The sequence below is a fragment of the Notolabrus celidotus genome, chromosome 14 (assembly GCF_009762535.1).
Source record: "Notolabrus celidotus isolate fNotCel1 chromosome 14, fNotCel1.pri, whole genome shotgun sequence".
NCBI lineage: Eukaryota > Metazoa > Chordata > Actinopteri > Labriformes > Labridae > Notolabrus > Notolabrus celidotus.
Genome location: NC_048285.1, coordinates 147,582 through 161,273, shown reverse-complemented (window position 1 = coordinate 161,273; position 13,692 = coordinate 147,582). Strand labels below are relative to the sequence as shown.

Below are 13,692 nucleotides of genomic sequence, written 5' to 3'. Positions count from 1 at the left end.
TGAAATCAATCAGTCGACCCATAGACCAGTCACTCTTTAAGGACACACAGCTGGGTCCAGGTCCAGGAGAGTCTGGTCTCTGATGTTGGACTCTGACAGAATCACAAACACTGATGAACAAACATGAACTCTGAAAATCCTCCAGGTTTGAGTGCTGCTGAAATTTACTACAAACTTTTCAAATGTTTGATTCTGACAAAAACACTCTGATCGATTATTACTTTGGACCATCAGACTGACGGCCATCTTTGAAGTACACAGGTAGACCCTTTGACCGGTCACTCTTAAAGGACACACAGCTTGGCTCAGGTCCAGGTCCAGCAGAGTCTGGTCCATGCTGCTGCTCTGGGCTTCAACACACAAACACACACACACACACACACACACACACACACACACACACACACACACACACACACACACACACACACACACACACACACACACACACACACACACACACACAGTGATGTGAGTGCTGAGCTCTGACATGGAGCAGAGTCATGGACAGGTAGATTTCCTCCTCTCACCTCTGAGCTTCATGTTCCCTACACAGAGTGCTTTTAGAGGGAGGGGCTCCCTCCTCTCCGTCCTCACACTGATTCATAGCAGAGCCTCCACCTTCACACAAACACAACAACATGTTCATCATTACAACAAGCTTTACACCACAGGACACACATTAGTTCTCATTGCTCTCAGTAACATGACACAGATATTCAGGACTGACACAAACCTTGTTGGAGCCCCCAACCAGGACCTGATGAGCCCAAACACAGCCCCCACCCTCTCCCATAAACACACTATGGAGACCACTTAGATGGAAGCCCAGGTCCTAGCAACCTGCTGGGCATTGTTGCCTGCCGCACTTCACCGGAGCCACATGACCAAAATACACTATGTGTAGCATTAGTATCACTATAAGTTTCACTACTACAATAATTATTTTTCATATATATTTTTTATTTATCGCTTTTATTTCAATTAATTTTGTATAATAATAATAATTATTATTATTTCTGTGATTCTGCTTTGTGCTTATTTCTGACGCCCTCCCCATCACCCTCTGTTCACCTTTGAAATGAAAATGGAGAGAAATTCAATAATAATAATAACAATGTTAAAAATAAGAAACTTTGAGAAATACAAAAGCCCCCTCCCATCAGGTCTGGGGGTTGTCCTAGAGGGATGAGAATCTGTGGGAAGGTGTCCCAATCAGCCAGCAAACTCTGTAGGGTCTGGGGGCGACTGATATTGGGTCACGACCGCATCATCATCATATTTTTATTACTGTCATTGATAGAATCATCATCATCATCATCATCATCATCATCGGCGGACACTCGGGGTCGAGTATGTCTGTCCTCCTTCTTGGTCCTTGTGGGTCTTCAGGTGGACTAAGAGGCCGATCCTGAACCCGCATATTTTGGGGCAGTATGGACATGGGTGGGCAGTCGCGATTGTGGGTTTGGGTGGGACCTTCTGGGTGGATGCGTTCTCCTTTCCCGTCTGCGCTTGTCTTCTGCGGCACTATGGAGATCAGCATTATACTGCACAGCTCCATCTCGGACAAGTTGTCTCCAGGCTGCCCTGTTTGATGCTGTGGCTTCCCAGGTCTTAAGGCCTATGTCGCACTTCTTTAGGTTTGTTTTGACTTTATCCTTGTACCTTGTCTTTTGGCCTCCTGGGGCACACTTTCCTTGAACAAGCTGTGAGTTGACAGAGGTTGACGGGCAGCAAGGCATGTCCACATACAAGTGGGCCTGCATGCCGCGTCTCTGGGGACCCCTGCTACTCCAAGATCCCGTACAACTAAGCCTGGAACCGCGAGGTACCAGTTACCGTGTTTGGCCACAAGCAGGCGTGTACAAGTCTTGGCAGTGGAGAGACTGTGTACCGGCAGGCTTACGTACTCGTCTCCTCTTTTCGCCCCCCTGAGACAGGGCTAGCCGGCGGCTTGATAGAATGTATATATATAAACAAACACACACACACACACACACACACACACACACACACACACACACACATACAAACACACACACACACAAACACACACACAGCCTTCTCCCCAACACTCATTATTCTCCTGGACCAGACGGCGTGTCCCCCTCCTGCCTGAGAGTCTGTGCTGAGCAGCTGGCCCCCATCTTCACAAAGATCTTCAACACATCGCTGGAGCTGTGTGAAGTGCCCTCATGCTTCAAAAGCTCCACCATCATCCCAGTCCCAAAGAAACCCACCTTCACAGGACTCAATGACTACAGGCCCGTCGCCCTGACGTCTGTGGTCATGAAGTCCTTCGAGAGACTGGTGTTGAGCCACCTGAAGGACATCCCAGGCTCCCTGCTGGACCCCCTGCAGTTTGCCTACCGGGCAAACAGGTCGGTGGAGGATGCAGTCAACATGGGTCTGAACTACATCCTGCATCACCTGGACTCCCCCAGGACCTACGCTAGGATCCTGTTTGTGGACTTCAGCTCAGCGTTCAACACTATCATCCCGGACATCCTGCACCAGAAACTCACCCAGCTCACAGTGCCGGCCTCCATCTGTCAGTGGATCACCAACTTCCTGACGGACAGAAGACAGCAGGTGAGGCTGGGGAGCATCAAATCCAGCACCCGGACCATCAGCACTGGCGCCCCACAGGGATGTGTTCTCTCCCCACTGCTCTTCTCCCTCTACACCAATGACTGCACCTCAGGGGACCCCTCGGTGAAACTCCTGAAGCTTGCAGACGACACCACCGTCATCGGTCTCATCCAGGACGGAGATGAGTCTGCTTACAGACAGGAGGTGGAACAGCTAGCACTCTGGTGTAGTCAGAACCATCTGGAGCTGAACCCGCTCAAGACGGTAGAGATGACAGTGGACTTCAGGAGAAGCCCCCCCCCCCCCCCATCATCCTGAACAGAACTGTGTCTACTGTGGACTCTTTCAGGTTCCTGGGATCCACTATCTCCCGGGACCTGAGGTGGACCTTCCACATAGACACAATCAGGAAAAAGGCCCAGCAGATGATGTACTTCCTGCGTCAGCTCAGGAAGTTCAACCTGCCCCAGGAGCTGCTGATCATGTTCTACACCTCCATCATCCAGTCTGTTCTGTGTACCTCCATCACTGTCTGGTTTGGATCTGCAGCCAAACTAGACAAACACAGACTGCAGCGGACTATAAGGACTGCAGAAAAAATCATCAGTGTCGACCTGCCCCCCATCCAGGACTTGTACCGGTCCCGGGCCAGGAAACGGGCAGGTAGCATCACCGCTGACCCCTCACACCCTGGACACAAATTATTCAAACTCCTCCCCTCCGGCAGGCGCTACAGATCACTGTGCGCCAAAACAACCCGCCATAAGAACAGTTTCTTCCCCCAGGCTGTCACTCTGATGAACACTAAACCATAACAGTGTCAGACCTGTTAGATAAATACTCTCTGTAAATATACATGTAAATACACAATGCAACAGTTCTCCAAGCAGAATTCCATATTTCTATTTTTGTATTATTTAACTACTATTTTTATAATGTAAAAACTACCTCTGCTACTCACCACTGCACTTTATCATATTATTCTAGCCTGTACATATTAGTCACGCCTATTGTTGTTCTTTTGTATTTATAGCTAATGTTATTGTTATTATATTTTTATTTTATTTTTTATTGTAGGTCTTATTCTTATGCCTTGTACAAAGAGAGCACAGTTTACTAAAGTCAAATTCCTTGTTTGTTCAAGCATACTTGGCGAATAAACCTGATTCTGATTCTGATTATTCCAGTCAGTTGTTAGTTCCTGCTGGTCTCTGTGTGTCTGATTTGGTCTTCAAGTGTTCACCTGCAGTCGTGTGTTTCACATTGTTTTGTATATTGTATACTGTATTGTCATGTCTCTTACCCGTCTTGTATTGTTCTGCAACACTTTAATACAAAATTAAATGCTGTTTTTTTAATGAAAATGATCAAATTTCAAATGCTGATAAAAAATGAAACAAGTTAGAATTAAAAGAAAACTGAAGCTCTGTCCTCTCTTTTGATGTGTTCATTGTTTCTATATTCAGAGAACTAAACATTGCAGGGAGATTCAACGTGTACCAAACATGTTGATGAAAATGCTGGCAGGGAAAGAGTTAATAAGTCAAAGCACCTGAGCCAAGTGGATCCAGGCTGTCAGACCGGTTCACACACTCCCTGTATTTCTCACTGATGTTGAGACTCAGATTACAATCAAACTGTTGCTGACTCCACAAACACAAACTATAGAACAGGTCAATGTTTGTCAAATTACTGCTCTTTAACTCAGACAGAAACTCTACAACATATTTCAAACAGCCAATCAGCATCCAGAAACATTCCTCCAGTCAAACAGTGATCCAGCAGCGTGTGAGCACAGTGATCCTGATCATCAAACATGTAGAGATTTCTCTGGAAGGATTCTCACCTGTTGAAGTGAGTTCAGGTCAGCTTACAGACACTTTCCACCTTCATGTGTGGAGAGAAGAAGCTGCTGGTTTGTCCCTCGTCAGTCCTGGTGTGTCTGTGTGCGTCTCTGTGCTTCTGATCTGAGGACGCCGTCACACCCTCATACCTTCAGAGTGACGTCACTCTAACCTGTGACAGAAACCCAGTCAGTGCCAGATTTACACACCGATCACATGATGTAGTTCTACTGTCTGACCTCTAGATGGTGCTAACTAACCTTTGTATGAAACAAACAGCAGCACTGACAGATGTGATGAAGCAGCAGTGAGGATCACACTGATACACTGCTGACAGCGGCTCTGATGGAGACAGAAGCTGGTCACAATGTGTGGACTTTTTCAAATACATACTAAGATGTCAAATAAAGGTCTTTCATTCTACTCTAATCCTGCAGTGTGCCTTCATGCTTTTTGGAACAATTGCATTTTTACATTGTCTCCAACACGTCCTCAAATGTCTCAACATTCCATTCCATCGCACCGACAAGTCCAGACTGTTTCACCTCTACACAGCCTCCGCCTTTGCTGCTGCAGTCAGTCCTATCATCCTCTTTTCACATTCCCTCTGTACCCGGTGACTCTCAAGCAGCGGATCGCCTCTAATGATGCGTTCACACCAAACGCGCGAAAAAAATTTGCGCCGCAAACTCGCGCGAATATCAATGCGTCTGTCTTGTTGGGGAGCGAATATTCGCCCCTAGTGAACACGGAAGCGAAATGGGGAGTGGGAGTGGTTTGCCCCAATAAAAGCCGGTAGGTAACGCCTGTTCATTCCGCCGTTTTCGTCATACCGAACGAAGAATGGAAGGATTGAACGTGATCGCTGCTTTGTACCTGGTGCGGAAGTACCAGAGACGTCGTGGGCCACACCGCTGCCGTGTCTGGGTCCACAGCGTTCTCCGAAGGCGCACACAGCTCGGAGAATTTCACAACCTTCTCCAGGAGCTGCGCCAGGATGATGACCGTTTTCAGCGGTATTTGAGGCTGACCAGTGCCCAGTTTGATGACCTGTTGGCTAGGATCGGTGCCAGGATCTCCAGGATGGACACCAACTACAGGCGTTCCGTCCCGGCTGCGGAGTGCCTGTCCATATGTCTCCGGTGAGTGTTGCGCCATAACGCACAACTCTTCATGGAGAATGATGCCTCAAACTGTCAGGATATACTTTCATTGAAACGTCAGTTAATGCTTTCTGACCTTGTCCACAAGAGGATAACAAAACTATTGTTGTGATTTTAAATGCAGTTTGGATCCATTCTGCCTATTATAATTTACGCGTTGATGAAGCAGCGACAACATTATGTCATCTTAAATTGCATCAGGGATTTAGTAATATATGCAAAAGTATTGCCAAACTGTGTAACCCTTTAGAGAAAACAGAAAAGGAGAAAGGTATGAGACCAGTCATAATTGTCTTTTCATCAGCATCTTATACACGCGCGCACACACACACACACACACACACACACACACACACACACACACGCGCGCTGTTTCATCAGTCAGCGTTTCATCTACTACTAGTCTACTCTATTCTACTTATACCACCAACAGTGTATGCACCGTGTCGTATTTTAAACTGTGTCCTGTACTACACTACAGGTACCTGGCCACAGGTGACTCCTACAGGAGCATCGCCAACAGTTTCCGTGTCAGGGTCTCCACTGTGGCAGGCATAGTCCCAGATGTTGCCTCAGCCATTTGGGATTCCCTGGTGGGGGAATTCATGGCTGTACCCAGCACAGAGGAGTGGAGGGCCAGAGCCCTCAAGTTTGAGGAGCGCTGGCATTTCCCTCTCTGCTGTGGAGCGCTGGATGGGAAACATGTGGTGCTGAAGGCCCCTGCCAATTCCGGATCGCAGTACTTCAACTACAAGAGAACATTCTCACTTGTTCTCCTGGCAGTTGTTGATGCTGAATACTGCTTCCGTGTTATCGATGTCGGGGGTTATGGTAGGACGAGTGATGGAGGGATCCTGTCACACTCCGCCTTTGGACGAGCACTGAGGTCTGGCACCCTCCAGCTGCCTGCCGACCGGCCCCTTCCTGGAGCAGACCACAGAGGACCCCAGCCACACGTCTTTGTCGCTGATGAGGCCTTTCCTCTGAGGAGAAACCTCATGAGGCCATACCCCGGCCGCACCCTTCCACAGGAGCGTCGGGTCCTCAATTATCGCCTGTCATGGGTTTTGACTGGTGGTAGAGAATGCTTTCGGCATGTTATCCTCCCAGTGGAGGATGTACAGGCGTGTGATTGAGGTCCGTCCAGAAGTCGCAGAGACCTGCGTGAAGGCCACCTCCACAACTACCTGCGGAAGACAACCCAGGCATCTGGGATGAGGGGGAGCATCCCAGCTGTTGAAGTTGAGCTACTGCCAGGTCTAGGACGAGTTGCTGCCAACAACTCTGCGAGGGAGGCCATCAGGGTGAGGGAGACCTTCACCTCCTACTTCTCCGCAGAAGGACGTATCCCGTGCCAACCCAGCTCCTAGTGCACCAGCACACCACAACGGCTCTTTGAAGAGCCACCCACTCATACTTTTGAGTTCCTGCAATATGATGTTTGTGTCCACCATATAATCCATTATTATTAATAGTAGACATTACAAGCAAAGCTGTGTCACAAATGTATTAAGCAATTTCTGGTAGAATTAAAGGATAAATTAATATTATATGACATTCAGTGTGGCGTTGTGGTCATCAGTGAACTGCTATGTATAATAGCAGTTTAGACATACATCACGCTGTGCCTAAATTTACTGTATCTTGACATAGAACTGTAGTCTGCGTTGGTAAACACACAATCTGCTTACTTTTTACATTATGTACTACATGCAGTAAGTGTTCGGTGACTGTGTGTATAAAAACATGTAGCAGCAAACACCAAACAAAACCTTGCTATAACCACAATCTTCAGGTAAGACGACAAACGGGACAGGGGTATGTTTTCATTAATGACAATTTATTTGGCACATAGATAATAATAATAAATAAGATTTAATAACAAATGGAAGTGCAAAAGCAAGTGGTGTGACATTAGTGCAGAAAAGAAAAGAATACTATATACATTCCATATAAAAATAAAGATTTCCCTAAATAATAAATACTATATACATTCCATATAAAAATAAAGATTTCCCTAAATAATAAATACTATATACATTCCATAATAAAATAAGGATTCACTAAATAAAAATTGGATACCTGCTTCATTCCCTGCAGAGATTGTCACCCCAGGCACTGTCCAATTTGGTCCAGATTATGCTCAGCATTGCTGACCTCAAAGATTAATTTGTGAATCTGAAATTTGACATACTCCTTCCTTTGAGGTGACAATTTCTGCAGGGAAGGAAGCAGGCTCCTGAGGAACATATCGTCCTCCGACACAGGTGGGACGGGAGGCTGGGGGACTTGCTGCTGCTGCTTTCGAAGGGGTTCAACGAGCAGGTCCTCTATCTCAGCCTCCTGCCCCTTGGAAGTCTTCCTTGTCCTCTTCCTACCTGCATGACAAGAAAAGAACTCAGTGAACAATTAAACCATCTAATTGAACGTGATAGTAAATTAAAGAGGCTGAAAATAAAGCAATAAAGGACATCAACAACTTGGAATTGTGTATTTGTTTTTACCATTTATGCAAAAATGAGAGTCAATACATGTAAATGAATGAAAACTGAACTGTCATATACTTACCAATGGGTGGCTGCTGCTCAAGTGCAGTTGGGGTGGCTGCCTCCACCTCAACCTCCTCCTCCTCCTCCTCCTCCTCCTCATCACATTGTTGTTCTGTGGCGACATTATGGACCGAGTCATTGATGTGTGTGTTTGACAGTTAAGGCAAAGCATCACTTACAAACATTCAGCTTATGCAGCTCCTAACCGACGGCAGCTAAAACATGTTTACCTCTGGTTGATAAGCATTATTACATTATTTTAGTGTGGACAACATTTATGATTGCCACATCACTACCTCATGAGGTGGAATGAAATGAGCCTGTGTTGAAATCTATGCATTCCATTTAAATGCATGTAGAGATGTTGAGAGAAAGAATAACGTGAACTCGTCTCTTAATTTAATCTGGAGCTATATCACTGATATATTTCAGTGCCAGTCATGAGAGCATCCTACCTTGTTTTTCCATCTAACTTTGAATGCATAAAACCCTCAAGTAGGTCTATAGGCACAGTCATCCCAGTTCAAATGTTTTCCTTTTCCCGTTCATTTATGTTGCTGTTCAATTTAGTTAGCACACAATAGACGCATGACCAGATCCACCCTGTGATTCTAGTGGGTTTTTATAAGCACAGTGAAGAGTCTGACATTTATTCATCCACTCTCTTGTTGTACTTGTTGTAGTTATAAATGTGATCCACATTAATCTACAGATTATTTACGTATTTCCGCGGTCAATTCTGTCTCGCAGAAGATGTAAACAATTACCTATACATGTGTAAAGACGGAAACTCTGCCATAATATTGGTTATGTGTCATTACTTTTCACCCACCTGGGACTGCATGTGAGGGTCCTGCTGTCTCCTCTGTCCCCTCCGTCGCTGCACCTGCTGCAGAGTACTCTGCGGTCCTGTCATCCTCGACCCATGTTACCCGAGGTCTCCCTCGGGTTCACGAAGGGGTCGAGGAATGACAGGATCGCAGAGTACTTCCACCTTTTCCCCGTGAACGCTGCCGATCCACTCTTCCTCTCATTGCCCTTCCTCCTCTCCCTCAAATATGTATCCCTGAGGCCCTTCCACTTGCGCCGACAGGTGTCCTCTGAATGGAGAGAAACACAGTAATCGCCGCTGTAAATCAGACTGTGTGTTGCATGCATGCAGCTGATGTGCTGCATGCATGCGTTGCTGGCTAGTTTGGGTCAGATGTCTAGATACTAAAAACAATTTATTTTGTTTAACTTACCAGAGATTCCAAGTTCTTTCCCATTCTCCTGCCAGGCTTCGTCCTTTCGATGGCGGTCGCGATATATATGTAATGTAGTATTGTAAAGCTCCAGCCGAGCACACACGGCGATTACAATCTTCTCCTCCATTTCTGACGTAATCGGTCAACCACAACTGATAGGCCATCGCGCCACAGCGTCACGCAAATTTGTCACTGTAGTTGGATATTTTGAACTCGCGCGAAGACGCGATAGACGCGAAATTCGCGTCAATCTAGTCGCGTGTCGCTTCAAACGCGTCGCCCGGCGCAAATTCGTGTGTACACATTGACATTCCATGGGATTTGCTTGCGCGACGTGACAAAATCGCGTTTGGTGTGAACGTAACATTACAGTGAACATGTGTGCAGACACAAACAGCTGTTAAAGCCGTCATCACAAACCAACGTCGCTTCACGTGACGCTCCGGAGGAGAGGGCGTCTCATTTCTCTAAATACAAATCTCCTCTCTCCTCTCTCCTCTGGTTTCATTTCCTCACATCTCTGGTGGGCGGAGATGGATGTTTAGAGCTTTGAGATGCACCCAGAGAGAGGAGGGGATGATCCTATCAAACCAGACTTTCTAGTTGATCAATGGAAGGCATGGGATAGTGTGTGTGTGTGTGTGTGTGTGTGTGTGTGTGTGTGTGTTTGTGTGTGTGTGTGTGTGTGTGTGTGTGTGTGCAAAGCACATGAGGACATGGCCTCCATCAGTTTAAACACAGGAGGGAACAACTCTGCAGGTGAAGGACAGTTTAATGAATGAGACTCAGACTTTTCTGACAAACTTTCTCATCAACACATTGAAGAAACAAAGAATGAATGAGGCCCGATGTTTTCACAACAGAGATGTAAAGAAGTAAAGTTCAGTTAGACAGTTTTCCGTCTCAGTCTCATGATCAGCTGAAGTGTGTGTGTGTGTGTGTGTGTGTGTGTGTGTGTGTGTGTGTGTGTGTGTGTGTGTGTGTGTGTGTGTGTGTGTGTGGAGGAGGAGACTCTCCCTGCTACACAGATCACACACACACTGAGGAACCATAACACCACAACCTAAACCCAGGATACAGAGGTTCAGTGAAGGAGGTTCTGAAGGTGTGGAGGTGGATCAGAGAGTCAGAGGAGACTCTGTAGAAGGACAGAGTGCCAGCAGGACAGTCCACATACACTGCTACTCTGTGAGAGACAGAGGACCAGGAGAGAGGGAGGACTGTTTCTCTCTTATTGTGACGGACATAGTAACGTTCATCAGAGCATCTCAGACTCCAGGACTGATCATTAGATCCAAACTCACTGTCATGACTGTCTCCTTTCCTGTTGATTCCTCTGTAACTCACTGATATATAAACCACTCCTCTCCACTTGACCTCCCAGTAACAGCGACCAGTCAGACCATCTCTACACAGCAGCTGAGGATAGTAGTCAAATCTGTCTGGATGATCAGGATATGACTGATCCTCTCCCACATGTGTCACCTTCCTGTTGTCTTCAGACAGTCTGAGCCGTCTGTATGCTGTGTTTGAGTCCAGAGTGAGTTCACAGACATCTGATGGAGAGACAAAGACACAACACAGCAGCAGTTTATCATCAGACACACCTGAAGGCTTTATTCTTTGTTAGCTGACAGTCTGCTGTTTGGCACTCATGAGTCAAACTGATTCCACACTTACACTTCTTCACTCCAGGTTTTAACCTCTGCTCTCCACCATGGTCCACCCTGGAGGAAGAAACACAGTCAGAGTGATGTTCAGTCCAACATGAGTCCTACCTGCTGTTCAACATGAAGCAGTGTTCCTCAGTTTGTCCCTGTGACAGAGAAACAGGCTGAAACTCCTCTGAGCCAGCTGTCTCCATCACTCTGTCTCTTTTTCTGACAGTGTTGAGATACTCAGAGAAAAATAAGAAGAAGAAGTCAAAGATTCAAAAAGCAAAGGCTGGCTGTTGCTCTTTGGATCCATAAAGTCCAGATTCTGCTTCTCATGTCCTCTTTGAAATCAGTAAAGAGGATTCCTGCTGAACCTTTGTTCTGTCACTTTAAAGTAGTCGTCTCTTTGTATGTGTCAGGAGTCAAAATGACTCATCCTAAACATCCTGTCTTATGGTTTCAGAGTGATGAAGACAGCATGTCCTTCCTGCTTTTGCTCTCCACATTCCCAGTTTTTCCTTCAGACACCAAAGCCTCTTCCATGTCCTCTCCACTTTCCCTCAAGAACCCCCTGGTGCACCCTAGTGAGCCCGGTGGGATCAGGACCGCCAATTTGATGCACAAAAACACAACTCCAAAAACAAGTGCCCTAGAGATGATGCGTGTATATTTCTACATTTGTTCAATAATTATGATGTTCTGATAAAAACATCTGCCTTCTTTATTATCACACACAACATTAGTTGATGAACAGTCACATGGGAATTTTTCTGTATATAACATTAACAGCTGACCTGAACAACTGTCAAGAACTAAGTCAACGACTCTAATAACGACCCCATGTGACCACCTTAGCACACCAACCACTGTTAGAAGCTTAAATTTTCTAGCTCCGCCCCCAGTCTGTTCAGAAGTGAAGAAGCCTTTCAGAGAAGACGTGAAACGTCTTCAAGAGTTTCTACTGAGTCCAGTTGGCTTTTCGGTTCAAGCTTTGAATTTCTACTGAGTAGTTTATTTTGTGTTTGATAGTCTTCTGGTGGTCTTTGTCTGATTCAGGTCCAATCACTCCTCAGAAAATAATGAAACTAAACAAGATCTTTTTTGTGAAATGGGATTTTTTCTTTTGCTCTTGCAGTGTTTGAGCTCTTGTTGTCTGGTCATACCTCAGTGTGTCCAGTCTGCAGAGTGGATCCTCCAGTCTGGCAGACAGCAGCTGGACTCCTGAGTCTCCTGGATGATTGTAGCTCAGGTCCAGCTCTCTCAGGTGGGAGGGGTTGGACCTCAGAGCTGAGGCCAGAGAAGCGCATCCTCTCTCTGTGATCAGACATCCTGACAGTCTAGGGTTAGAAAAAGGAATCATGCAATAAGCAAAGTGTAAAGGTTTTGACCATTTTCATGTAAAAACAAATATTAAACAGAACGAGTTAGTTTCCAGTGTCCTGACCTATTCTTACTGATGATTTGAGGAAACTAAGAGTCATGTGGAGCTTTGTGTTTTTACATAATTTACACTCATTGGATTATTGTTACTGACAGTGTAAGTTTTTGATTTCAGCTTTATACTGACCCGAGAGTTTCCAGTTTACAATGTGGACTCTTCAGTCCGGCAGACAGGAGCTCCAGTCCTGAATCCTGCAGGTCATTGTTACTCAGGTCCAGCTCTCTCAGACTGGAGGACTGTGAGCTGAGGACTGAGGCCAGAGAAGCACAGCTTCTCTCTGACAGGTTACGTCCACTCAGCCTGAAGAAGAATTAGTGATTAGCACAGACACAGTGTTTCATCTGTCATGATCAACATGTTTTTAATCTCTCATGTATCCACCTACAGAGCTTTGTTGGAGGCTTTGATCACTGGCAGCAGCCTCAGAAGATCCTCTTCTGAAGCAGAGTATGTCTTCAGGTCAAACACGTCCAGATCTTTCTCTGAGGACAGTAAGATGAAGACCAGAGCTGACCACTGAGCAGGAGACAGTTCCTCTGTGGAGAGACGTCCTGATCTCAGGGACTGTTGGATCTGCTCCACTAGAGACCGGTCATTCAGTTCATTCAGACAGTGGAACAGGTTGATGCTTCTCTCTGTAGACAGATCCTCACTGATCTTCTTCTTGATGTACTGGACTGTTTTCTGATTGGTCTGTGAGCTACTTCCTGTCTGTGTCAGCAGACCTCTCAGGAGACTCTGATTGGTTTGCAGTGAAAGACCCAGGAGGAACCGCAGGAACAAGTCCAGGTGTCCATTTGGACTCTGTAGGGCCTGGTCGACAGCACTCTGATGGAGACGTTTCAGTTTAGGTTTGTCGCTAAGGATTCTAGAGATCGGGGTCGTTGGTTGTTCTTCTTCCATCAGGTTGAGTCCAGACTTGGTGAAGGTCAGATGGACATGAAGAGCAGCCAGAAACTCCTGAACGCTCAGGTGGATGAAGCAGAACACCTGGTCCTGGTACAGTCCTCTCTCCTCTCTGAAGATCTGTGTGAACACTCCTGAGTACACTGAGGCTTCCTTGATCTTGATGCCACACTCTGTCAGGTCGGACTCATAGAAGATCAGGTTTCCTTTCTGCAGCTGATCAAAAGCCAGTTTTCCCAGAGACTGGATCATCTTCCTGCTCTTTTTATTCCAGAGTGGATCAGTCTCAGCT

General features: G+C 46.2%; 1 protein-coding gene across 1 annotated transcript in view; it reads right to left on the bottom strand.

The window, feature by feature from the left end:
• Positions 1 to 13,692, bottom strand: part of LOC117825078 (NACHT, LRR and PYD domains-containing protein 12-like) — a gene marked incomplete at its 5' end in the record, with an annotated part of 108,709 nt that overhangs the window by 8,172 nt on the left and 86,845 nt on the right. The window contains one exon of the mRNA XM_034700711.1: positions 11,079 to 11,125. Within this exon, the coding sequence (XP_034556602.1) occupies positions 11,079 to 11,125 (47 nt within the window). The remainder of the gene's footprint in view (positions 1 to 11,078; positions 11,126 to 13,692) is intronic.